Genomic DNA, 25,012 nt, shown 5'->3' with positions numbered 1-25,012 from the left:
TCAAATGAGGCTTTTTTTGGCCAGAGCTACTCGTGATTATATTTAAGTGCTCATCAGGAATAGGTGAGTGAAGTTCAAATCAGTTTCAGTTCCCAAAATAGCCATGCTGGGTCAGGCTCAGTGCTGGTCCTACCAGGATCCTGTCTTCTGCAGTGATCAATAGTCCTCCTTGGAGAAGTAATGCAAGAACAGTCAAATATAGAATGACCCTTCTTCTGTATAATCTCCATGACAAATGGAATGTCAGAAACGTCTCTGGTTGAGGATGATTTTAATAGCTTTTGATGGAATTTTATGCTATGCTGGATCTTCAATATTCTCCTATCACTGATTGATTCTTTTAGCACACATACACATTTATCCTCCCTAATCACTTACATAATTTATTTAATAAGGACAAGAATTCTCCTGTTTTAAACCTGCAGTTCTTGTGTTATGAGAAACAGTAACTCCTCAACTCCTCCAGCAAACGTATGTGATTTTTACACACCTTTATTTTATGTCCTTTCAACTGCCTCTTTTTCAGGCTGAGCCAAAACAGTTCAAAAAATCACCCTAGATTATTGTTAGCCATGCTTAGACTGAACAGAATAATGATTCCTGTTAGTTTGCAGGAGGTCTGGCCTCATACTGGAATTAATCTGTTTTTTCCTGAAGGACTCAGGTGATAGGATAGAGCAAATGCTTATCATAGCTGCAGATGACAAATATGATAAGAGTGGGAGCACCCTCTGCAGGGCAGAACTAGAATTAAGAATTATGTCATCAAGTCAGAAAATTAATTTAAGGGGGAAAAAAGGCTCGTAATATTTTTTTAAATCCTGTATTCACATTTAGGTAGAAACAGTTGTTTGTGCAAATCCATCGTGAGGGAGGTATTTAAGCAAAGATAAACAGAATTAAATCTGAACAGCTGAACATAAACATAATAAACAAAGATTTGCAGCAGTGAAAAAGGCAACAGTCAGAGCAGTGTGTGTGAAAAGGTGGCCTGGCAAGTTTTAAGGAGTGTTCTCGCCTGTAGCTTTGGTAAAGGACAGACCTGGAGTTTAAAGGAGGATGCAGATTATTTTGAGATTGAAGAAGAATTCAGTAAAGATTATGAAAAAAACGTTGAAGAAATGTGCAATTTTTCCATTTCAAACAGGTAAATCTAAGAGAAGGCATGGTAGGAATTATCAAATAAATCAAAATTCCTAGCAAGACAATAAGCTTTTCTCCTTGCCCACTTCTTCAGACAAATAACTGGGAACAGAGAAGAAGAAGGCTCTTAGAAAGTACTGGCAGCACACAGAGGAAGCCCCTGGAATCAAACTGGAATCAACTGTATGAGTTCTGCAGAGACAGAGTATTTCTGCCAGCAGGGTTTTTAAGGACAAATCAAACATCTGTCAGGGGTTCTTAGGTCTAATTGATTCTGCTCTACAGCAGAGATGGACTAGGATGACCTTTGGAGATTACTTTCAGTATTCTTTCTTCTACTGTAAAAAGAAGAAGAATTAAACCTAAGCAGGCTAATCTTGGAAGAAACAAAGAGAGAAACAAAAGAGAAGTAGACAAAATTAAAAAAAAAAAAAGACCAAAAAAACCACCCAAAAAATAAACAAAACAAAACAACAACAAAAAAGGGAGACTGGTTAAGCTAATCAGTTACTAACAGACTCTGCTTTTATTCATAACAGCCTAAGTCTAATGTTCAGTCATTACACTGTCTAAAAACCCTATCTCTGCTTTGCAGAAAAGAGAGGTGAAGTTTGGAAGGAAACAAGAGGAGTATCCAAGGGCAAGGCACCTTAATCAATAATCAATATCCTTGTCTGGTGCTTTCAGGCAGGGATTGTAGGAAGAGACTTCCCTGGCACATGAAGGGGGCTGGGATGCAGGTGAGGTGTGGAATGGACCTGTGAAATATGGAATTTATGCTCTGAAATTATTTTGTGCATCTTTCAGGCCCTTGGCTATCAGCTCTACCTGCCCATACCTGTCTGGAAACAAAGATTAAATTTAGCTGGGTACTGGTAGAGCTGATCCAACATTATTGAGGCAACACAATTTTGTGGTAGCAAAGGAGGAAAAGTTTCCCTGCTTGAGCATGACCTGTGCTGCTCTGGCTGTTCTCACCCATTTTATTTGGTGCCATGGACACAAGTGGCTGGTGTTGATTTTGGAAACTCCTAAAATTTGCTCAACAGGGTGAAGTGGATGATGTTGCTTTTTAATGTTAGAGGAATACATTAACCTTTGTATTTCCATAAGCTAAAACTCGTTCTTCCTGATCTCTCTAGAAACAGTGAATCTCTTTGGAAAATATTTAAAAAATGGTGGTAATATTCAGTTGTAATTATTTTTTTCTCAGAGCAATAATAAAAGAATATATTTTTGCAGTGAACTCAAGCCAGGAATAGGCAAAAGCCTGAATGACCTGACAGTGCTTGGTGGTAACATGTTAATAACTACTTCGAAAAAGATTTTTTTTTTCTTTTTTAAGATGACATATATATAGAGAGAGATACATAAAATTATTTTAATGCTACTGGGAGAGGATGATAAAAGACTTTCTTAATTTGTATTTCAAGTTCCAGCTTTTGCTGAAGGCTAAAGCACTGGAGGCCAGCAGAAAGGTCAGGGGTTGAGGTACCAGGCAAGGTCCATGGGGTGCACTGCCTTGGTATAAGCTTTGCTTTTAGTAGAATCCTTCATTCTGCTTTCAAAATCAACACACTCTTTTCCAGACCTAGCAAAATATGTACTCTTTACCTGGACTCATTAGTTTTCTTTTTAAAAACAAGATCCAGCACAACATTTAAATCAAAGATCCAGCATAACATTTAAACCTAATACACACAGTCCACAGAGAAATACAGAAGGAGTAAGGTCCTTAGATGTGGTATTTTAACATGAATTTTAATCCCATACTTTTAGAACTCTCCTCTAGTTCTAAAATTAGAGGAATGTGTCTGCAAATTAAACATTGTACACAGCAGTACAGACAACATTTAAGATCAATTACTTCCTTAATCCCTAAATAAAACCTCACTTCATGCAAGAGTGAGTTTGTCTGCACACAATTTTTAGGTGCAGTGAACCTGTCAAGTGGCATTGCACAACAAAATAAAAAATTCACAAAAAGCTGTGGAAGAAGGGCATATCAGATGTAACAAAAACAAACCTTCTGTGGAAGAGTGTGACAGCTTGAGGCAGCCTGGCTGAGGTGACACCTTTCAAAGCCTCTGAGCTCCTGGCAGAGTCTGTCCTTAGCAGTGCTGGCAGGTGATAGAATGAAGAAAACATTATTGTCACAGAAATATGCCCTGTTACAGCCACTGATCCATACAGTGAAAGTTTAATTTGAGAGGATCTTCTTACTTTTGGTTCTATTTCTGGCTCTTCAGCATTGCTTTGCATCTTCCTCTAGACTCTGTACAGCATCAGGTTTTGGTGACCAATACTAATCCAACTACCAAGAAAAGAAAATCTTTGATCTATTTCATGCCCTCCAGAAAGGTCTTCATATATGAAATACACAGAGCATAAACTCTACCTTATAGAGAATTTTACAGTGCTTTTTTTTTCTTTTACAGTGCATTTCTTCTCCAGCAGTCAGACTCAAACATCATGAGGAATCATGCATGTGTTTTATCTTTTGATGGAAGGAAGAAGAGTCTGTTTTCACTGGTGGGGATAGAAGTTAGAGTATGTGATGAAACAATTAATTTCTCTGGTATATTCAAGCTCTATTTTTTTTATTAAAGTCTATTGAAAACCAGACTCTATTGTTTTCAAATATCATGTTAGGAAGTGAACAATACACAAGCAAACCATTGTACAAGGATGTGTCACAAGCTTTTTACACAGATTCACAGTGATAAATAGATAAAAAGACATTGCTTTTAATCTATACCAGATACTTAGGAAGAATACAAAGTGCAGCTTTTTAATATTATACAGTCTCACCCAGAGGTGTTTCACCAGAAGTCTGGCACATTAACAACTTCTTTTTAAAAACAGAAGTTTCCAAAGCATGACAAACACTAGAATGGCTTCATCCAGATCACAGGGACAGAGTTGCTGGCACAGGCTCCTTTTAATGTCCATTCCCACCTTCAGAGAGGATCCGTGAGGGCTCTGTGTACTTTGCTGTCATCAGGTAAAAGAGAGCAGGGGCAGGTACCAAGGCAAGCAAAGGCAGGTCCTGCTCAAGCTTATCCAGTTTGGAAATGGAGATGATTCCATAGGCATGGAGTAACCAGTGGCTGAAGAGGACAACGAGCCTTTTCTTCCTCACAAGCAGGTCCTTGAAAAACTTGCAAAATAAACACAATATCCTGTTAGCATTCAGCCTGTTACCCAGCACCTGAAATTTAAGAGGTGTGACAGGTAGAGCACAAAAACCATGTGAAGCCTCCTGGGTTTGAGCCCTTCCACAAACATAGAAGTTACCCTTCTCAGTGCACCATCAGAGGGAATTCTTATATGACATCCCTCCAGCCAAGAGGGGAAAGGAAAAGGCTTAAATGTAAAACACACCACTGAGAAAAGGCAAGAGACAAAGCGGTCTCTGCTCACTCAAGGATTTTTTACTCTTTTAACACGGGAAACTTGTTTACCCACCTCCACTTCAGAAGCAGACAAGTACACAGCCAGTGTAACCAAAGAGAGCACCAGGATGATGTATGGGAAGGCATAATCTAAAGGCAAACATACAACACATTAACAGGCAAAAAAATGGCACAGCAGAGAGTTCTTCCACAGGTGTGAAGCAAACTGAGCTGCTCTGGCTGCCTCTTAGCATGGCACCACACATGCACAGCAGTGAGGGTCAGCCAAGCACAACCTGCACTGCTGTTCCCTCTGAGGTTTTCTGCTACTTCTCAGTGGAGTTACTCAACACTAACACCACAAATTGAAAAAGGTACGTGATGAGATAAGTAGTCAGGCTGAGTGGGGATTTTGTGGCACCGCTCCAAATGTGACAAGAATGCTGGAAGCTAAACCAAAAATAGCCATTCTCCCCAAATTTACACTGAAATCCATCTCTGAAATCAGACAAACTCTGCCTTAGCAAAAAGTGGAACTAGCTCACTCTGAGGTACTTTCCTCTCCCACCCCCTCTGATCCTTTTCTGAGGAAGGGACAGTGTCTAGCAGTGTTGGTCAGGAGCCTGGTGAGGATAGAGCTCCTAACGAACAACCCTTTCAGGTGAAACTCCTCAAAATAACACTAAACAATAGCCTTATTCCCAAAGCAAAAATTGTCCTTCTGTCCATTAATTACTTTCTTAGTGTGTATTTAGTGTGTTCAGGAGTGTTTTTAGGAGAGAACTCACAGAGGAGGCCTCCTCCCACGGCCTGCAGCACGGTGAGGATGGGAAAGAAATAGAGTGCTGCATAAATGCTTTTAAATCGGTCAGACCTTCCCAAACCACAGGCAATTTTCTTAACCAGGAGAGGCCGAAGCAGCATCATCAACACAAGACAGAAGGCATAATAGATAAACACAATGGTGTACCTGGAGAATAAAAAAAAAAAAAATTCCTCAAAATGTGCAGTTTTCTCATAGAGATTTGGGTCACAACCAAGGAATTTGGGGTTAGTCATGAACTCTAAAGACTTTATAATCATAAGGTTTAAACACAGAATGATGGGCTCACTTTTCCATAGGGGAAACAGTCAAGATGTTTCCTTTCCAAGGAAAGGAAAACAAAAAGAAAACAGGAAGTTTTAAGCGACACAGTGATAGGCTGAGAGGACATAGTCTCAAGCTGCACATGGGGAAGTTCAGGTTGAACATCAGGAGGAATTTCTTCACAGAAAGGGTGACCAGACACTGGAATGAGCTGTCTAGGGAGGTGATGGGGTCACCATCCCTAGAGAAGTTTAAGGAAAGACTGGAATTGGCACTCATGCCATGCTGGTGTAAGGCCATAGGTCAGACTTAATGATCCCAGAGGTCTTTTCCCACTAAATTGATTGTGTGACAGCCTGAGCTACGCCACTTTCTCAGATTACTCAGAAAGTCATTAAGTGTTGCTAAATCTATGTAAAACAGCTCAATGCACAAAAGATTCGGGGTATTGATTGCCATTGATCCCAGCTCTACCTGAACACTTTTGGCAGCTTGGAGGAGAGGCAGGGAGATACACATTCACAGGGAGTACATGCTCAAGGGGGGTACACACACACAGGGTACATGCTCATAGGGGGTACATGCTCACAGGGGGGTACACACTCACACGGGGGGGTACACACTCACAGGGGGTAGACGGCCTCGTGGGTGCAGTGCACGGTGGTGATGTAGTCGGGGCTGGGGTTGTAGAGCATGGTGTACCAGTCCGAGAGCTTCTTGACGCGGCAGGAGCGGATGTGCAGGGAGCCCACGGGGTCGCTGAGCAGCAGCGTCACCACGGCCGCCACGCTGCACTCCAGCAGCGCCGTCAGGTGCTGCAGCAGCGCGCTGGAGCTGCGGGACAACAGCACTGTCACACTGTCACACTGTCACCGCCACACTGCCAGCTCCTGTGAATCCCAACACTCACTGGAGCTGCGGGACAACAGCACTGTCACACTGTCACACTGTCACTGTCACACTGCCAGCTCCTGTGAATCCCAACACCCGCTGGAGCTGCGGGACAACAGCACTGTCACACTGCCACACTGTCACTGTCACACTGCCAGCTCCTGTGAATCCCAACACTCACTGGAGCTGCGGGACAACAGCACTGTCACACTGTCACTGCCACACTGCCAGCTCCTGTGAATCCCAACACCCGCTGGAGCTGTGGGACAACAGCACTGTCACATTGTCACACTGTCACTGCCATGCTGCCAGCTCCTGTGAATCCCAACACCCACTGGAGCTATGGGACAACAGCACTGTCACACTGTCACTGCCACACTGCCAGCTCCTGTGAATCCCAACACTCGCTGGAATCCCTACACTTCAGAGTTCAAACCTGCCCAGTGTGGAAACTCTTTGTAATCTCAGGGGATTCAGTGTGTAAAAGAAAGAGTGGTGAGGGTAACACACCACACAGCTCAGAAGGGGTGATGTTGTGATATAAGCAGAATTTCCAAAGCTGTAGGTCTTTGTTGGAGGTGGTAAATATTCATATATTAAACATTCCCAGTCCCCTATCTGTTCAATGCTCATAGAATCACAAAATCATTTGGGTTAGAAGGGACTTTATCTAATTCCAACCCCCTGCCATGGACAGGGACAGTTCAGGACACTCCAGAGCCATCACTCCTTAAAAAACTCCAGTCTAACACCTAATGGCCACATGCAGCTGTGGATTTAAACCTCTTTTTTACAGAACATTTCTGATGTAAAGGCCACAGCAGCTCTGCTATCAAGACCCAAACCCAGAATAGATATTTCCAAAGAGAAAACTCAAACCCATCCTCTGATTGCACTTGTGCAGCCCTGCTGATACTGACCCAGGGGAGAAGGGATGATACAACCTGCTGCTTCTGTCTGCTGGGAAACCAAATCCAGCCCAAACTGTCAGATGTGCACTGCCACATTAAAGAGGTACAGACCATGCACTGAGGACACGGTGCCCTGCAGGACACTTACATTTGTAAATAAACCCTTCTACAGCTGCTCTAACTTCTGTGCAACCATATCTGCTCAATCAACAACAAGGGTGGATGGGGTTCTGAGCAACCTGGTCTACTGGAGAGAGAGAACCTGGTCTACTGCCCACGAGAGAGAACTGGAACTGGATGATCTCTAAGGCTTCCACCCAACCCAAAACAGTCTAGCATTCCAAGAACTGCTGGACAGTTCAGTTCAGCATCTCAGATTGATCACTTGTGGATTAAAAGATTTCCAATATTAAACAACCCACCTAGAAAAAGGGTACACAAACCTCTTCTTTCCAGAATACCACTCAATAAAGAACCAGTGTAAAACCAGGGGCAGCATGGCCATGAAGCCGAGGTACAGCCAGTCATAGCGGTCTGGAGATCCCAAACACTCCCGGCAGATTTTGTTGTCATCGGTTCTTTGGCCTCTAGGGCACACCTGCAGAAGGCAGAGGCTGTATTTAGAACCGCACCACCAACAGCAAATCACTGCAGTTCATGGAAAAACAGCTCAAAGCACTGCGGGGCAAGACACAGACCAGATTTTTAAAGAGATCAAACAATAACCCAGTAATTTCTCAATTTACACTTGCTCTCCCTGGCTCTTCTTTTTAAGGGGGAAGTATGATTAAAAGCCTTCATGCAAGCCTCCATTTTCCTCTCCTGCTGCCACACCCCTCCCTTTCATCTCAGCTCCCTCACCAGGCTGCTCACAACCACAGCTCCCCCGCTTCTTGCTTCCCTTTCATCCATCCCACCCTTCCTGGGTCTCGCTCTCCCTTGGAACTCCAATAAAGCCGGAGTGAACTCATATTTATTTCAGCACAGCTCTCCACACCGTCCCCAGCTCGGGTACAGCACCGAGCACCTCCTTCGAGAAGCGACTCGCGGTGCAGCTGCTGCTCCGCCCGGCAGCCCCCGTTACCGACCCGCAGGGGCTGCGGCTCCCGGCGCGCCCCGCCCGAGGCTCGCACTCACCCCGCAGTCCCCGTAGGTCTCCACGGAGCCGTTCACCGACAGCACGGTCCTGCCGCAGTACAGCCCGAGGCAGGCGGGCTGGATGTCCACAGCTGCGGGCACAGCGCGGGCCGCGTCACCGGGAGAGGCTCCGTTCGGCCACTCCCGGCCCGCTCCAGCCGCTGACAACCCCCTCAACCCCATCCACGCCCCCACCCGCACTCCCAGCCCGGTCCCGGTGCCCCATCCCGGCCCGTCCTACCGGCGCGGAACATCGCGGGAACCCGGCAACCGCGCCCGGTACTTCCGCCGCGCCACTTCCGCTTCCGCCCGGGCATGCGGGGCGGGAACGCGCACGGGGCGTGGCCCATGGGAGCGTGTCCTTTAACGGGGCGTGTCCTTTAACGGGGCGTGTCCTTTAACGGGGCGTGTCCTTTAACGGGGAGTGTCCTTTAATGGGGCGTGTCCTTTAACGGGGCGTGTCCTTTAACGGGGCGTGTCCTTTAATGGGGCGTGTCCTTTAACGGGGCGTGTCCTTTAACGGGGAGTGTCCTTCAACGGGGCGTGGTTACGGGCGGGACTTTGTCCGGGCGGGCGTGGCGCGGGCGCGGCCTCATCCCGGGGACGCCCGAGCGGGGCGTGGTCTGTCTGTGGGCGTGGCCCCGGGGGTGTGTCCGGTGGCGCCGATGGCGGCGCAGGGCGGCAGCGCTGCTGACGGTGACGGCGGCGGAGCGGGACGGGCGCTGCCGCCGCATTCGCCGTCGGGCGCGGTGCTGCAGACGGTGGAGATGCACACGGGCGGCGAGCCGCTGCGCATCCTCCCGCGGCTGGAGGCGGCGGAGCGGGCGGCGGCGGCGGGGCTGTCGCTGCTGTCGCTGCGGCGGGAGGTGGCGGCCGGGCACGACCACGTGCGGCGGGCGCTGCTGCACGAGCCGCGCGGCCACGCCGGCATGTACGGGGCCGTGGTGGTGCGCGGCGGGGCGGCCGCGGCCGGCGCGCACCTGGCGGCGCTGTTCCTGCACTGCGCCGGCTACAGCGCCATGTGCGGCCACGCCGTGATGGCGCTCGGCCGCTTCGCCCTCGACTACGGGCTGGTGCCGGCGCCCGCCCGCCCCGAGGCCGCCGTCCGCCTGCGCTGCCCCTGCGGGCCCGTCACCGCCTTCGTGCCCTGGGACGGCCGCCGCAGCGGCAACCCCGTGCGCTTCCACAGCGTGCCCGCCTTCGCCGCCGCCACCGGTGGGGACCGCCGGGTGTTGGGGGGGTCTGGCTGAGGGGCATCTGGGAATTGTCTCCCTGGTAGGGTCTTCAGGGATGCTGTAAGGTGCCATAGGAGTACTTCAATTATCATCCCTGTCCGCTGCCTCTGCACGTGTGTGCGTTGCTTCACTCTGTATGCAATCCCATGGTTCGGCACAGTTTTGCCTCCTCACCTTGCTCCCTTTCTCTGCTCAGACTTGGCCATTGATGTCCCTGGCCATGGGAAGGTGGTGGTTGACATCGGCTACGGTGGCACCTTCTACGCCTTCCTCAGTGCCGAGCAGCTGGGCCTCGATGTGTGCTCTTCAAAGACCAGAGACCTTGTCAGTGCAGCGAGTGCAGTGACAGAAGCGGTGAAGAAACAGGTATGGAGAGCACTGTGGTATGCCAGCATGTTCCCTTTGGGGTGACTGTGCCAGAGAGATGCTCAGGATGGGGGGGAGTCCCATCCTCCTGGCCCCGTGTTCAATTTCAGAGTCCTTACAAGGACAGAAGGAGCCTTCCTGCTTCTCTCTGTCACCTGTGAGGCAGAGGTGGAAATGCAGCCATGTGGCTTTGTCCCCTTCCTCTGGTCTCTCACAGAAGCTGCACTGCACACATTGCTGCTGCTGTGTGCATTTGTGATCCTCTCTGTGCTGTTCCAGTTTAAGCTTCATCACCCTGAGAGTGAAGACCTGGCTTTTCTCTACGGCACCATACTGACAGATGGGAAAGATGCCTTTAGTGAGGAGCCCACCACCAACATCTGTGTGTTTGCAGATGAACAGGTACAGAAACAGGCTCTTCTTGGGCACAGGAGGCACCACAATTGTCCCTTTATCCCTTAGATCCACTGCAAAGAAGAGAGACTGTTCTGGTTCTTAGTTTGGGGAGTGATTGATTGTGCTGCTGTCACGTCTCTGGAGAGCTGAGTGTCAATGCACACATTCTGGTTTTGCTCCTAGTAGCAGAAATACTTCTCCATACCTTAGATGGTGGCATTTTAAAAAGGTTCATACCCAAAACCTGTTGATCAGAATTTTCCAGGAGCTGAGACAGGATGCCAGCATAGTGCCTGTCCCTAAAGTCCTATTCCAAGGGACTTCTGCTGGGGATGAACAACAGAAGAGAAAAATGGGGTGTTAAAATTCTGTTCTTGTCTGCAGTGCATAAGGTATGACATAAATGGCAGGAGAAGTTTTGGTTGGACTTCCCAGCAGTGAGGAGTGTGGAGCACTGGGACAGGTCACCTCAGAAGCTGGCCAACACTGTGGTCTTGGAGATTTTAAAAACCAGGCTGGCCAAGAGCCCCCTCAGTGTAAGGAGAACCAGTCTTGCCTTGAGGTGTGAGAATCGGGCAGGTGGCCTCAGCCCCTCTCAGTCTTTTTGAGATGATGCTGGGAAGATTTCAAGTGCTCCTAAATAGCCTCAGTGTTCATTAGATCATCTATCCCTAACTGTGCCAAAGTCAACCACAGTCCAGATGTATGCCAAACCTGCTTCTTTCTTCCTTCTCAGTTCTGGTGTATCTGGATTCTCTACAAAACGCTGGGCTGTTGGAGTTTCCCCTGATTGCAGTGTAAAGATGGCAGAAAGAACAGAGGGGAGGAATCTCACTTTGTATTTGTGGGAATCCAGAGCTTCCCTCTGGCTGCCCTGGCAGGTCTGGGACCCTGGCAGGGGTCAGGAACCCCCCTGGACAGAGCCCCTAGAGACACTGTCTCTGATCTCTGTCCATAGAAAAATTTTCAATCTTACAGGATGAATTACAAGCTCTGAGTGTTTGATATAAGCAATAATTAAGTGTGGTATGGGTGCAAAAGTAAAATTTTAGGATTCTAGATTAGGAGTTCAAAGGGGACAAGATGGAGGAAATTGGGTGTGTCTTGTCCTTTTTCTCCTTCTTCATGCCCTCCATGTCTCACTGTGGTGTTGGCATTTTTCTGTTGGTTCAGGCTGGGGACACACTGTCCAACGTAGGTGACAGATATTGGCACGTTATTGTAAATCCAGCCCAGGGAGTTTCTGGTATTTAATGTTTGTAACATCCCACTGAGGGCAGAGCCCCACACGCTGCCCTGCAGGACAGAGCTGGGCAGGGCAGCAGAACATGTTAGAGATAAACAGAATAAACAACCTTGGAACCGGCACAGACCAATTATGGCTTCTTCTTTGGCAGTGGGGCAGAAAGACAGAGACTTTTACAATCTCAGAATCATCAATACCCCAGATTCCAACAGTACTAAACCCCAAAATCTAGAGCTGGTTGATCTCTTCTGCTGTAGGTTGACCGAAGTCCGACAGGTTCGGGGGTGACAGCTCGCATTGCCTTGCAGCACCACAAGGGACTCATCCAGCTGGAGCAGACCAGAACCTTCCGCAGCAGCACCACGGGCTCCTTGTTCACTGGGAAGGCAGTGAAGGCAAGTGGCTCATGCTGGACTTTTCCCCTGTTTCAAGGGCTGCTAGAAATGTACTCAGTGGGGAAGCAGAAAAGCCTTTCAGTGCCTAGGAAAGAGGGAGGTGCCTATAGGTCTTGCCCTCCCACAAACCTGGCACTAAAAGGATTTCAGGACCTTGTTGTGTTGTCTGGCTGCTTTGGGATGTACCAGGGCAGGGGTGTCTGCAAAAATGTCAGGCAGCACTGGAATTCTGTGGGGCTGGGAGAGTGGAGAACCTTCTGTTGCCTCTATCCTCATCCTGATCCCTCTGCAGGAGACTAAGTTTGGGAACTACAACGCTGTCATTGTGGAAGTCTCAGGAGAAGCCTTTTACACTGGCACAGCCACCTTCACTGTTGAAGAGGAGGACCCACTGAAACACGGCTTCTTCCTCAAGTGACCCGAGCCATGGGTGGTGGCAAAGCTTCACTGATGGTGCTGCTCTTCTCCTGCCCATGAATTTCTGTTTTGCTTCTCCACACGGTGCAACAAGAACAGTATTGGGTGGTGTGACAGCATTTGTCACATTTCGAGATAACAGGCTTATTGCCCTGTTGTGATTAGCATATTGGGTGCACTGTGATTAGCATATACAAGCTGCTCTGAAAAGCTGTAGTATTTCTCTTCTTTTTCTTCCCCGTAATTCACAGAAAACTGAGCTGATCTTGGGAGAGCTGCCTTCAAATGTATGTGCCTTCTCTATGTCTGCGAATTATGAATTTCAACGTTAGATTTCTATTAAATGCCAGCTGAAAACTGTCATTTCCCTTGTTTTCACTCCCAGATCTCATTTGCAGGATTGTGCCGAGTATGTCATGACTCTGGGTTTGAATTGCTAACTCTCGTTGTCTCCTGCTCAGCCAGCTGTGCTGTTCTGTCTCATGCCCCAGCTTCCCTGCTCAGCCTGTCCAGACAACCTCTTCCCTGCTCATTTCACCCCACCAGGGCTCTCCTGCATCCTGGGGCTGGGTGCAGGTATTTGATCAGAATTTCCTGTGTTCCTGCTGAGTGTCCATGCTGTGCTGCTTCCCTAAGCCTTCCTCTCTTGCTTATCTTGGACCACTGGCTGCAAATACCCTGTGATTAACTTGCAACAGGAGCAGCTGTGTTTGAAAGTCTGAGCCATTATGACCTTTGACTGCTAATTATTTACAGGTTTTGTCCCAGTCCAGGGGCAGCTTGTGCAGCAGAGTGCAGTCAGTGCTTTGCCAGACTACCTCCAGGGAAAAAAGCAAGCATTTGCAGTGGCAGGAGCAGACCTTCAGACCTCTGGTGGCTTGTCACTTCCACTCTGTCTCAGGATAAAATGGTGCTTGTTAAATAAAGACACTCGAGGGAGGAACTGTCACTTGTTAAAATGAGACATGAGAATGGTCATCTCATGGAAGCTCATGCAGCAGAAGGGTGCATAGTGGTGAACTTAGACAAGGTTGGCACAGAAATGCCTGGCAGCACTTTCTTCTGTCAGCTTGAAAATAACTTTGTAGCAGGAGGAAACAAACAAACAAAAAAAAATCCCCTGATTTATGCAACTGCTGTGCTGGCAATAGAGGTTTTTTTGGGATGCTGTCTGGGGCTCCTGCTCCCAGCTTCCCTGTAACTTCTTTGTAAGTCCCATACAGCCTTACAAGAAGTGGCATACACATCCTCTGTGCTTGTAGGAGCACACTCTTACATGTGTTTTCATCTTCTGGGCATCTCCCTTCTGATCAGCCCCCTAGCCCGGCTCCTTGGAAAGAGCTGGGACAGCACACAAAGCGCAGCACAGGATGTTTGGAGGTACTTCAGGCATTAACTGGGGTGCATCCTTCATTACCATCCTTAAGAAAATTTTCAGATGAGATTGGTAGGAAAGGGGGGGGGGGGGGGGGGTGTGTGTTCAAGCCCCAGCCTGGTGAGCCGGGCTGGTGGTCCCAGCCTCCCGCTGAGTGTCTGCGGGTACCCGGTACCTGGGGCTGCCAGGGGAGCACATCTGTGGGGACCCGCGGGATGCTGCCGCTGTGGGTGCGGTCCCCCGGCCGCACTGCTCGTCCGCACGGGCTCCGCTCGCCAAGCCCGGGTCCGGCTGGGCCGGGCCGGGCCGGTTCCCCGGGCAACGGCGGCCGAGCGACGTCAGCGGCCGGGGGGGCCGGGAGCGGCGGGGCTCTGCAGCCGCGGCGGGGCCGGGCCGTGAGGCTGCGCATGGAGCCGGCGGCGGCCGTGCCGGGCAACCTCTCCCGCGGCGGCGGCGGCAACGAGAGCGGCGGGGCGGCGGCGGCGGCGGGCTGGTCGGCGGCGGCGCTGGCCTCGCAAGCGGCCGCGCTGCTGCTCATCTTCGCCCTCTCGGCGCTGGGCAACGGGGCGGTGGTGCTGGTGATCGCCCGGCACCGGCAGCTCCGCACGGTCACCAACGCCTTCGTGCTGTCGCTGTCGCTGTCGGAGCTGCTGGGCGCCCTGCTCTGCCTGCCGCTGGCCTTCCTCAGCCTGCTCAGCCGCCCGCCCGGCGCTTGGCTCTTCGGGCAGCGCCTGTGCCTGGCCAGCGCCGCCCTGCACGCCGGGCTGGGCATCGCCGCCACGCTCACCATGGCCCTGCTCTCCTTCGACCGCTACTGTGCCATCGTCCGGCAGCCGCGGCACAAGATGGGCCGGCGGCGCGCCGCGCAGCTGCTGGCCGCGGTGTGGCTGGCCGCCCTGGCGCTGGCCGGGCCCTGGTACGGGCTGGCGGGCGAGGGGCGGCGCGAAGCCCGGCCCGGCGCCTTCCGCTGCGTCTACGTGCTGCCCTGGGGCTCCTCGCGGCTCGGGCCGCCCTACGGCGCTGCCCTCATCGTGCTCTGCTACCTCCTGCCCTTCGCCGTCATGTGCTTCTGCCACTTCAACATCTGCCGGGCGGTGCGGCTGACCGAGAGCCGCGTGCGGCCGCTCACCACCTACGGGCACCTGCTGCGCGCCTACGGCGAGATGCGCACGGCCACCACCGTGCTCATCATGATCGTCTCCATCATCTGCTGCTGGGGGCCCTACTGCATCCTGGGGCTGGCCGCCGCCGCCGGCCGCCTGCCCTTCTCGCCCACCATGGACGCCGTGGCCAGCGGGATGGCGTGGGCCAACGGCGCCATCAACCCCCTCATCTACGCCGCCCGTAACCCCAACATCTCGGTGCTGCTGCGGCGCAGCCGGGAGGGCGGCTACAGGACTAGGAACAACATGGTCGCCTACCTGTCGGTGCCGGGCCGCCGGCCGGAGCCCCGCAGCCGGGCGGAGCGCGTCCGGGAGCGCTACATCAATCGGCACAGCGGCCCCCCGGGCAGCGCCCTGTCCTCCTCCAGCCCGGCCAGCGGGGCAGACGTGGCCATGTGGGCCTGCAAGACGCCCGCCGTGCTCTTCTGTCGCGATGGGCAGCCGGACACTGTCTCTGAGGCCACCCTGAAGGCCAAAGCGGGCGCCATCGACACCAGCCTCTGAAGGGATGCGGGAACGCGATGGAGGCATCCGGCCCCGCGGCTGCCTCCCTGGAGAAAGTCCTGGTGCCCTTGGCAGCCGGAGTGCCGGGAAACTGTGATGGGTTTGCGTTTCTTCTCCGCTGTGTGAGCTCTGGTTTGGTGACCCAAGAGCTCCACAGGGAAGGGAAATCCCCCTTCCTTTCCAGCAGGCCTGATGGATGCATCAGTGACAGCCACCGAGCCCAGCCAGCTCAAGAGCTCAGCTGCAAGAACAGGACGGTGTTTGCTCCAGAGCTGCAGAAAGTGCCACTGCGAAGCTCCGGGGCTGACACACCAAAGCAGCCCAAACTGTCTGAATGACTCTGTGAGCTGCTTGTTTAAGTGCCAAAAAAGCAACTGAAAGCTGAGCACTGGCAGCTGGAAGCCACTCTGAAAACAGCACACTGTGAAAAACCGCACCATGGCAGGAAAATGTTGCTTTTATTTGTTATATGTGGAAGTGCCAACAGTCAAAAAGTCGCAGATTGTAGGACAGGCTGAAAAAGTGATCTATTTTTTATTTATTTATTTATTTAAACGCTGAAGCATAACAAGAAAAGTAATTGTGAAAGGGAAGATGTATGATGCTGGAAGGGAAGGAAGGTAATACCTCAGATGTCAGAATTTCAGCAGCCTTTTCTCTTTTTTTGAGGGTACAGTCAACTTAAAATACTATGAATATGAGAAACATGAGTTCCTCAGACAGACTGAAAAGGGTGTGGGCGTAAACTGTGGTGTGCACAAGATGTATGTTTTCTTTTTGAGCTCATCCGAAGTGTCTCTCATCTCCAAGGGTTTTACCATAATTAGAGGAGCCGTGTGAGAGAAGTGTCTGAAAGGAGAGGCAAAGCAATACCACGTGTTCTCTGTGTGCTCTGCAGCATGTGAAAATGTCTATATGCACAGAACAGATATTGTTGTATTGATGGCAGCAATCCATGGGAATACGATATTTAAAAAACAGCTCTTTGCTGTTGAAAAGAGAAAGGAAAATAACACCATGGAAATGCAATTGCACAGCATAAATTAGAACAGATTTATCAGTGTAATCATTTTGTTCAAGGGCCCAAAGCCTTAAATTAGTATTTTGAATCTGAAATTAAGATTTGGCCTTCATTTGTCTTTGCCAGTGTTTAGTGTGAGACAATATTTTTCCTTGTACAGGCTTTAAAAATACAGTGTTTTGGTTTTACTGGATTTTTCAGCTGTTTGTGATGCAAGTGAACACAGTATCATTATTTTGTAAGCGAGGCAAATAAATTATCTCTTAGGCAGGAAATGAAAGTGTCTTAGCCTGGTGTCATCCTCTGGACAGCCTTGGGAAGGGAACTGCGGTAAAAAAATTGCCGGATGAATGATAGTAGAGAGACCTAATTGTTTGTGAAATTTTAATGCAGCTGGTTTCCATGCTGTAAGCATTACTGTAACTTTCTTCTCTGATGCTCCTGAAGCCCATGAGGGAAAATCTGACCCTTGACTACTCAGCACTGCTGATTTGCCCTGCAGCTACTGGATTTTGCAGGTTGAGCAGTGTTTTCTTGCTGTTTCAGAAAGAAGCAGTGCAGAAACCCACAGCTCTTCACAGGAGCTGTTTGACAGCGAGTGAACACGGGTGGCTTGTTGGAAGGGCAGGAGAGGAATTTCTGGCACAGCAATGCCTGGCTAAGTGTAAATGGAAAGGGGTGGTTGTCAGTGATGAGGTTTAACTCTTACCTGGGTAGCTGCAGGTGGTAACAAGGAGATTGGTGGGGGATAATCATGCAGAGCAAATGTCTGAAATCCCCTGGGAAGGGTCGTGCTGCTCCCCTCAGTGCCTGCCTCTGGCCACCTTCCCTGTCCCTTCTGTCCCCACCACCCCAGCTGGCTCAGGCACTGAACAACCCCTGATTCCCTCTTTTTCATACTGGTTTCCTTTTCTACTCATTTGATGTACCACAGGCCAGGGAAACATCTCTGTGGCAATCAGGTATGGCCAGGGAAGGACTGGGGATGTCAGGACTGAAGGAGCTGCATTGGGAGTGGAAGTAACACAGCTTTCTAGGGAAGTGGTAGTGAAGCTGTTATAACACGGGTTTCAATGTATTTTTAACAAGCTCAGGCTGGTGCATGTTAGTCTTGCACGTGAGGAATTGAGCAAGGGCAGCTGGTGGTCTTGGAGGCATCACAAATTGGCACGTTTCTGTGGAAAGCTAACTTGGGCTGGAGCAAGAGGAGATTCTTGACCTGATCCTTTTTGACATGGACCTGCTGCAGCTTCAGTAGAGAGCCAGCTTGTGTTTCAAAGCTGTGCCTGGCCTGTGCTCCTCATAATCACAGAATCATAGAATTATTTCAGTTGGAAAAGGCTTCTTAGGTCATCAAGTCCCAGCATGGCCAAATCTACCAGTTACCCAATGTCCCTAAGTGCCACACCTGTGTGTCTTTTAAATGCCTCCAGGGATTGTGACTTTACCACTTCCCTGGGCAGCTGTACCAGTGTTTGGCAACATTTTCTGTGAAGATATTTCCCCTAATATCCAATTTAAACCTCTTTTGCTGCAACTTGAGGCATTTTCATCTGGTCCTGTTATTTGTTACCTGGGAGAAGAGACCAAGCCCACCTGGCTACAACCTCCCTTCAGGTAGTTTTTTTCCTGGCTAAACACTCCCTCAGCCACTCCTCACATCACAGCACTGTTGAACAAGCCAGGTATATAGGTCTTTACAGCCACGTTTTTAAAAGTATGTTTTAAAAAATACAACCAAATGGTATTAGCTAAACCACAAACAGCACAAACCATACCAAAGGCTGCAGGCTGCCTGCCAGAACAGTCCTTGAAATGCTGCTGGGTCCCAGCTCTGCTGAAGGTTGCTGCTTCTCACCCAGCACCAGAGTGGTTGAGAAGGTCTGTCCCTGCGCCTCACAACAGCTCCACGTGCTCGTCTGGGAGAACAAAACCAGTGGATTAAGCCACTGTTTTACTCTAGCTCTGAAAACTCTGCCCTCTGTAGTTGCAGCTGCTTGTTCTTGGGTGAGAAAACTTTGCAGCAGGTGGCTCCTGGCCAAGCCACTATGGGACATCACCCCCACATCTCCCACATGCCCGTGCTGGTGTCACCCCACTTAGAGATCCCCTTTCTCTGGGCTGAAAAACTCAGGAGGCAGGAAGACACTGATGTTTTAGACACTACAAAACAGGCTCTGAGGCTCCAACCCTCCAGTTTCTTTCCTTTTTCCTCCCTTGAGATGAGCCTGGACAAAGCAAATTGCAGAAATCTTATTTGCTCAAAGACATTGGGACATATTTTAGCATGCCAAAAATCATGTGGATTATTCTGTGTAGGATATTCAGCATAGGAGAAAGAGGATTTCAAGTGATTTGAAGACCAGTTCAGCCCTGGATACTGGAGAAAACTGCAGTCCAAGGCAAATTAAAAATGAGTCTTTGGGCTCTTTGGTCTCTTGTTGACTTTCCAGCATATTTAAACCCTCAGTTTAAGAGTACCTTAGTATTTGGCAATGATAACATGCCACTGGTTGAACGAATGCATTATATCTTAGAAGGAAAACATTAAGCCTTGATGAATGACAAACATTTCAGAACATACTGCTCCAACTGCATGCAGTGGTAGTTTTCCTGCTGATTTAATCATCAGATTCATTCAAGTAGTTATTTTCCCCTCCCTTCTTAATCTGTGGATGAAGCCTCGGTTCAAAGCAAATGCTGTGTACATAACTTAGGAAGTGTGAACAATTAGCAGTCCAATTAGCAGTATTTACAAGTGACAGCCAGATGGGCTGTAATAGCTGCCATCAATCACCAGAACGGGGAGAGCTCAGGAGAAATACCCCATTGCTGCCTCTCTTGCAGCGCTGGTGATGATTCCTGTATCCAGCAGATGCCAGCAGAGACCTCAGCAGCCAGCAGAGCTGTCCCGGCAGTGATGCTGAGAAAAGCCTTTCTGATAATGAGCTCAACCCCCAGAACCACTGCTTCCCAAACAGGAGCACTCAGGGTAGGGCTTGTGACCGATGCCCAAAGAGCACCTCACCAAAACTTATTCCGAAAGACAAATTCAACACGTGCTGCTCTTTGGGAAGTTTGTTGTACAGGCTGAAATGAATGTTTTGAAAAGCACATCAGAGAAGTGGGATTTTGTGCATGCAGGCCAGAGCTGCAGAACTGCAGCCTGGAGGGCTGGTGAGCTCAGCCCCAGTGCTGGCAGCGTGCTTTGTTCAGCAGCACAGCTGCCCCTGCACTCTGGATGCTTCTGTATTTTCACATAACTCTGATTATTAATAATAAATGGGTGCACATCTAGATCTGCTCGCAAAGCGTTACAGAAGCACAAAGTGCTAAAGAGAAAAGATCCCAAGTCCTCCAGGAGGAATAACCCACAATAAGATCCACTCTTGGTGGACCTCCTGCTCAACTGCACAGTGCTGCTCTGCTGCTGCAAGCCTCGGGCTTGCCATGAGCAGTGGGGTGAGTCCCAGTGGCTTCACTGGGAATGAAGGGGGGAGGATGAGGCCAGCTCTGCCTCCTGCAGCATGGGCAGCCCTGCTGCTGTTCCCAGTTTGCAGAGGAGTGCTGGCTTTTCAGTGCCACGCTGCTGGCAGGCCACTGAGTGCTGAAGCATCCACACTGTCCACAGCCAAAGTACTTGGGCAGCAGCTCAGCATTTCTAGGTTTTTGGTTGGTTTTTTGTTTTTTTTTTTTCCTCTCAGTGGCATGAAATGGTCACAGGGGAAATCAAAGTGAAAGCAGCAGAAACCCCAGGGTGCCACACCGAGGTCTGCACTAATCTGTCTGGGGAGTTCTGGATGATCTCAGCCACAACGACCCCAGGAGGCTGTGACAGAGGAAGTTTAACAAGGGGGCTGTGTGCTGGGGCTGTTTGTACTGGGTGGCAGAGCACACCAGTGTGCCCACAGGCTCATTGGTGATCACAGGACATGAGTAGGATCCATCTGTGATTCAGCAGAGGAAGTAAATTCACCCTGAGAGGAACTGCTTGTTATTTGTGTTATTTCTTGACTGCTGGCACTGAGCTCCTCCAGGTTCAGCTGGTTTCACAAAGGCAAGCAGTGCCTTTGTGAAACCCACAAAACCAACCAGGGAGCAATTTCCAAGCACTTGGGATCCTTAATTTTATACATCCATTATTCTTGCCTTTATTTTTAATCTTATCTCTTGCACAGTCAGTTCAGAAGCTAAGGGAACATCAAAAGGTAATCATAAAGGTAATAAAGTTTTTTGGAAAGACTTCCTTAGACCAGAGGATTGTGCCTTTCTTCAGGGGCCTTTTATTTTGTGCCCTGAAGAGTTAAAGGTGTTTGCAAACCACAGTGCTCCACACATTTGCTTTTCCTTCAGACATGGGGACACCTCCTTGCCACCATAAAGAAAAGCAAAAAGATGCAGCCGTGATGACTTTGGGGAAATCGCTTAGGAAAATTATATTCCTCTGTTTCTGGGATGGAGATTGGGAGTGGAAATAGTGCTGATCAGCCTTCCACATCTGGAGGAACATCTGTGTTTCTCCCAGGGGCCAGAGCAAGTCTGGCTGAAGGCAGCAGGGATAGCTCCTCCTGCTTTCTGCCAGCAGCTCTGATGCAGAGGCTTAAACACTTTGGGTACTGCTTGGGGGCTTGGCCAGAGGGATTCACTGAGGGATTCCCAGTCAGAGAAGTGAAAATTGTCCCCATGTTGGGGCTGCACATGGACACCAAGCTGGCTCCTGTGTGAGATTATGGAAAACACCAGGCCAGCTCAGCCCTCCCCACTCCCACTGGAGAGCAGCTGGGAGGATGCTGGTGCTTCAAAACACCTCTGGATGGGCCCTACAGATTAACACACTCCCCCAGGCTCATCTGCCCTCAGGGCAGATGTGAACAAAACCAGCAAAATAAATTTCTCTGAAATTCATCTCGCCCTCCCAGCAATTCCCTCACAACCCCATAAATGTAATTTGCTTACCTGATTTAGCAACATACTCTGAAAGAATCTCAGCATCAGGGATAAAAAATGCCTTCAGTAACCAGGTCACTTATTTTTTCCAGTGGAATCTAATGTGCTGCAGCACTTGTGCCTGATCTGTGCCTGTGGCCTCTGTGCTCAGTCTGGTGCATTTTACAGAACATTTGGTAATATAGCATCCCTGAGGTCATGTCAAGTTCTGAATACAGCATCTGAATTGTGGAGTCTTTACAGAAAATGTTACTCAAGTGGTGATTGCCTCCTGCTATTAAATTGGAAAGATTTGCCATAAAAACTAGGTCTTGCCTGAATGTTTCTCTGATTTCACAGCAAAAAGGGTTTTAGGCAAAGATCAGAAGCTGGGCGAAGCACAAAACTGGGACTTTCTTACTTTTCCTTGAGCCCAGGGGATGCTCTGCACAGAGCCTGGCAAAGTAAAGCCGTATCAAAGTACACAGGCACAAATCCAAGCAGATGGAAAAGCTGCTGGCACCCCTCAGCACCCAAAGCCCAGGTAAAGCCAGGGGCACTCCCAGCCCAGCTTACAGCAGTGTCCTGGCAGGGCACAGGTATGGGTTAGGCAGCAGGAACAAAGCTGGGCACTCCAGACTTGCTGTGCTGGTGCCCAGGATAATCCTGGTTTAGAGCAGCTCTGCCTGCTGTTGCCCAAAATAAAAGTGAGTTTGTCCTGCCCCTCCTGCAGAGCCACCTCTGAGCTGAGAGCACATGAGCAAATACTGGAATATGGGCAATAAAGAAAGTAATGGAGAAAAATGGCAATTTCAATGATTTACCTTCACAGAATTGCTCTGAGAACTGGGAAACTCCAGCTTAATTTCAAGTTCTTTGCATTGTGACAACAGAGTGCATACAAAGTGTAAGGAAAGCTGGGTAGAAACAGGCTCCCAGCACAAATCCTGGCACTGGGGCAGGCCCTTGGGGACACTGTAGTGGAGCTAGGCATTCTGTGGTAATTTCAAAAGCCATGGAATTAAGTAAGTTCAGATGACCAATGAATCTGTTTTGAGTTACTTTATCTTACACACATATGCATTTTTACACACTGTGCATCCACCTGAAGGTCAGACATTGCCAAAAGTCATGGAGAAGCCACAGGCTGTGACCTTTGGCTATTTGAGTCGAATTACAATAGAGAGAATTAAAATTAACCCTCCTCAACCATGATGGGGGAACCTTCTATTGAAAATTTAGCACGAGAACTTTTCAGACCACAGTAGAGATCGCAGAGGAAAACAAGGGCGGAATTTATTTTGTACTTGACAGCTCTGAAATGCTGAAGGTGGAAAGTGCCAGCAGATGGCAGCTTCCCCTGCCTTTGCTGAGGCTCCGGTGGGGCCCGGCAGCACGGGATTTCTCACCTGCACATTCTCATCAAGCCCCATTTAAGACTAAAAATGACAAAAGATGCTCAGAGGTTTCGGATCAGAGCACTCCTGATTCAAACGGAGAACTCTCCTTTTCACATGCATCTGCTGGAGGACCTTGAACAATGCCAGGGAGAGAGGTCACAGGAGAGATGTCTGCAGGATTTGCTGCAGGAGATGGAGTGGAGGTGGAGCTCATCCCCTCCCTCCTGCATGCATCACCTTCGTGTCCTCTTGGCCTCTCCTGTCTCCCCCAGAAGCAAAGCTCGAAGAATGTTTTCACCCAAAGCACTGGTGAAATAACCAGCATTTATGGGAGCTGAGAATCACAGAATCACAGAATTGTTTGGAACCACAGAATCATTTAGATTGGAAAAGATTTCTAAGATCATTGAATCCAACCATTCCCCCAGCACTGCCAATCTCACCATTAACCATGTCCCCAGGTGCAGTATCTACATGGTTTTTAGATACCTCCAGGGATGGTGACTTCACCACTGCCCTAAGCAGACTGTTCCAATGTTTGGAAATTCTTTGGACAAAAAACTTTTCTCTAATATCCAATCTAAACCTGCCCTGGCATAACTTGAAGCTGTTTTCTCTTGTCCTGTTGTTTGTTACCTAGGAGAAGAGATCAACTCTCACCAACTCCACCCTCCTGTCAGGAAGTTGTAAAGAGTGAGAATGTCCCCCCTGAGCCTCCTTTTCTCCAGGCTGAGCTCTCCCAGTTGCTCCTCATCAGACTTGTGCCTGTTCCTGTGGCAGTCCAGCAGTGCCAGCCCTGCACAAGGACTGCAGATTTGATCAGGCTGTGTGACAGTGAAGATGGCAAAGTGCAGTTTTACCCCAGAGCATCCTTGGGGTGTCACACGGGGGCAGTGGCAGTGGGGACAGGTCCCACAGCACAGGTGGGAGCTGAACTGGCAACATCCCTGATTTGCTTACACTTTTCCAAAGGCCTCCAGCAGAGATAGCAAAGTCTGACAGGTCCATTGGGCCCACGGTCCCCTTTTTTTGGGATTAAATAAATAGTCCAGAAGTCCAGCAGCACAGAGTGGCTGCCAGCAGGATGGGAGCTGGCCGTGTCCCCATCTGGCCATGCCTGCCCTACTTGCTGAGCTGAGCTTTGCATGCAATGCTGCAACGCTGCCTGCATCAGGCCATTGCCACAAGCCCTTGACTCATCTTTTCCCAGCTGGGGGCGATGCCAAGAACAGGCTGAGTGCAGGAGGTGACACCCGACACTCCTGTCACCCCAGCCTTGGGCAGCAGGGAAAGCTGCCAGGCTGAAGCAGAGCACCATCAGGGCTGGCTCAGCAGGTTTGGTGGTTTGGTGCCACCAACCCGGGTGGCCCTATGGGACAATTCCTCCAGGAGCGCCGTGCCCGGCAGCTTCCCTGGCACCAGGTCTGGTCTGGGCAGGTTTGGAGCAGCCAGCACACAAGGATGTGCTGGCTCAGGGCTGTAAGTGGAGGGAATAGCTTCCAGGATTTTGGGCACAGGAGCCTTTTTTCAGGTGATAGCCCAGCTAGCCAGGACATCAGTGGACATGGGCTGACACAGCATAGGTGTGCCAGTCCAGCACAATGCTCACCCTGGCCCCCTTTTGCCTAGGATGACATTGTATCTTGTGGGAATGCAGGGCTTCCCTCTGGCTGCCCTGGAAGGCCTGGGACCCTGGCAGGGGTCAGGAACCCCCCTGGACAGAGCCCCCAGAGACACTGGCTGTGATCTCTGGCCATGGAAAAGAGTTTGCAATCTTACAGCATGAATTACAAGCTCTGAGTGTTTGATATAAGCAATAATTAAGTGTGGTATGGGTGCAAAAGTAAAATTTTAGGATTCTAGATTAGGAGTTCAAAGGGGACAAGATGGAGGAAATTGGGTGTGCCTTGTCCTTTTTCTCCTTCTTCATGCCCTCCATGTTTCACTGTGGTGTTGGCATTTTTCTGTTGGTTTAGACTGGGGACACACTGTCCAGCGTAGGTG

The 25,012-nt window shown here is 49.7% G+C and overlaps 3 protein-coding genes across 3 annotated transcripts; 2 read left to right on the top strand and 1 right to left on the bottom strand.

Moving 5' to 3' along the window:
* Nucleotides 1-2,885: 2,885 nt before the first annotated feature.
* Nucleotides 2,886-8,861, bottom strand: JKAMP (JNK1/MAPK8 associated membrane protein). The gene is made up of 7 exons (XM_021554498.3): nucleotides 8,806-8,861; nucleotides 8,565-8,656; nucleotides 7,871-8,025; nucleotides 6,253-6,459; nucleotides 5,327-5,508; nucleotides 4,612-4,688; nucleotides 2,886-4,303 (listed from the first exon to the last, which is right to left on the bottom strand). The coding sequence occupies exons 1-7, from the start codon at nucleotides 8,816-8,818 to the stop codon at nucleotides 4,085-4,087; spliced, it is 945 nt and encodes a 314-aa protein (XP_021410173.1). The 5' UTR covers nucleotides 8,819-8,861; the 3' UTR covers nucleotides 2,886-4,084.
* A 362-nt stretch (nucleotides 8,862-9,223) lies between these two features.
* On the top strand, nucleotides 9,224-12,982 carry L3HYPDH (trans-L-3-hydroxyproline dehydratase). The gene is made up of 5 exons (XM_021554515.3): nucleotides 9,224-9,779; nucleotides 9,996-10,165; nucleotides 10,445-10,567; nucleotides 12,065-12,202; nucleotides 12,495-12,982. Exons 1-5 carry the CDS (start codon nucleotides 9,230-9,232, stop codon nucleotides 12,618-12,620), a joined length of 1,107 nt encoding a protein of 368 aa, XP_021410190.1. The 5' UTR covers nucleotides 9,224-9,229; the 3' UTR covers nucleotides 12,621-12,982.
* Nucleotides 12,983-14,395: 1,413 nt separating this feature from the next.
* On the top strand, nucleotides 14,396-16,956 carry GPR135 (G protein-coupled receptor 135). Its single transcript, XM_021554516.3, has one exon. It carries the CDS (start codon nucleotides 14,402-14,404, stop codon nucleotides 15,659-15,661), a length of 1,260 nt encoding a protein of 419 aa, XP_021410191.3. The 5' UTR covers nucleotides 14,396-14,401; the 3' UTR covers nucleotides 15,662-16,956.
* The last annotated feature ends 8,056 nt before the right edge of the window (nucleotides 16,957-25,012 follow it).

The sequence above is a fragment of the Lonchura striata genome, chromosome 6 (genome assembly GCF_046129695.1).
Source record: "Lonchura striata isolate bLonStr1 chromosome 6, bLonStr1.mat, whole genome shotgun sequence".
NCBI classification, from domain to species: domain Eukaryota; kingdom Metazoa; phylum Chordata; class Aves; order Passeriformes; family Estrildidae; genus Lonchura; species Lonchura striata.
This window is presented reverse-complemented; position numbering and strand designations above follow the sequence as displayed.

What these genes read in the sequence shown, in the direction of transcription:
- JKAMP (XM_021554498.3), bottom strand. An exon ending in AGACCTACGGGGACTGCGGG is followed by an intron (nt 8,026 to 8,564) that starts GTGAGTGCGAGC and finishes TGCCTTCTGCAG; the next exon opens with GTGTGCCCTAGAGGCCAAAG. An exon ending in TGGTATTCTGGAAAGAAGAG is followed by an intron (nt 6,460 to 7,870) that starts GTTTGTGTACCC and finishes GTTGTCCCGCAG; the next exon opens with CTCCAGCGCGCTGCTGCAGC.
- L3HYPDH (XM_021554515.3), top strand. Translation starts at nt 9,230, where the DNA reads ATGGCGGCGCAGGGCGGCAGCGCTGCTGACGGTGACGGCGGCGGAGCG. An exon ending in CGCCTTCGCCGCCGCCACCG is followed by an intron (nt 9,780 to 9,995) that starts GTGGGGACCGCC and finishes TTCTCTGCTCAG; the next exon opens with ACTTGGCCATTGATGTCCCT. An exon ending in TCACTGGGAAGGCAGTGAAG is followed by an intron (nt 12,203 to 12,494) that starts GCAAGTGGCTCA and finishes ATCCCTCTGCAG; the next exon opens with GAGACTAAGTTTGGGAACTA.
- GPR135 (XM_021554516.3), top strand. Translation starts at nt 14,402, where the DNA reads ATGGAGCCGGCGGCGGCCGTGCCGGGCAACCTCTCCCGCGGCGGCGGC.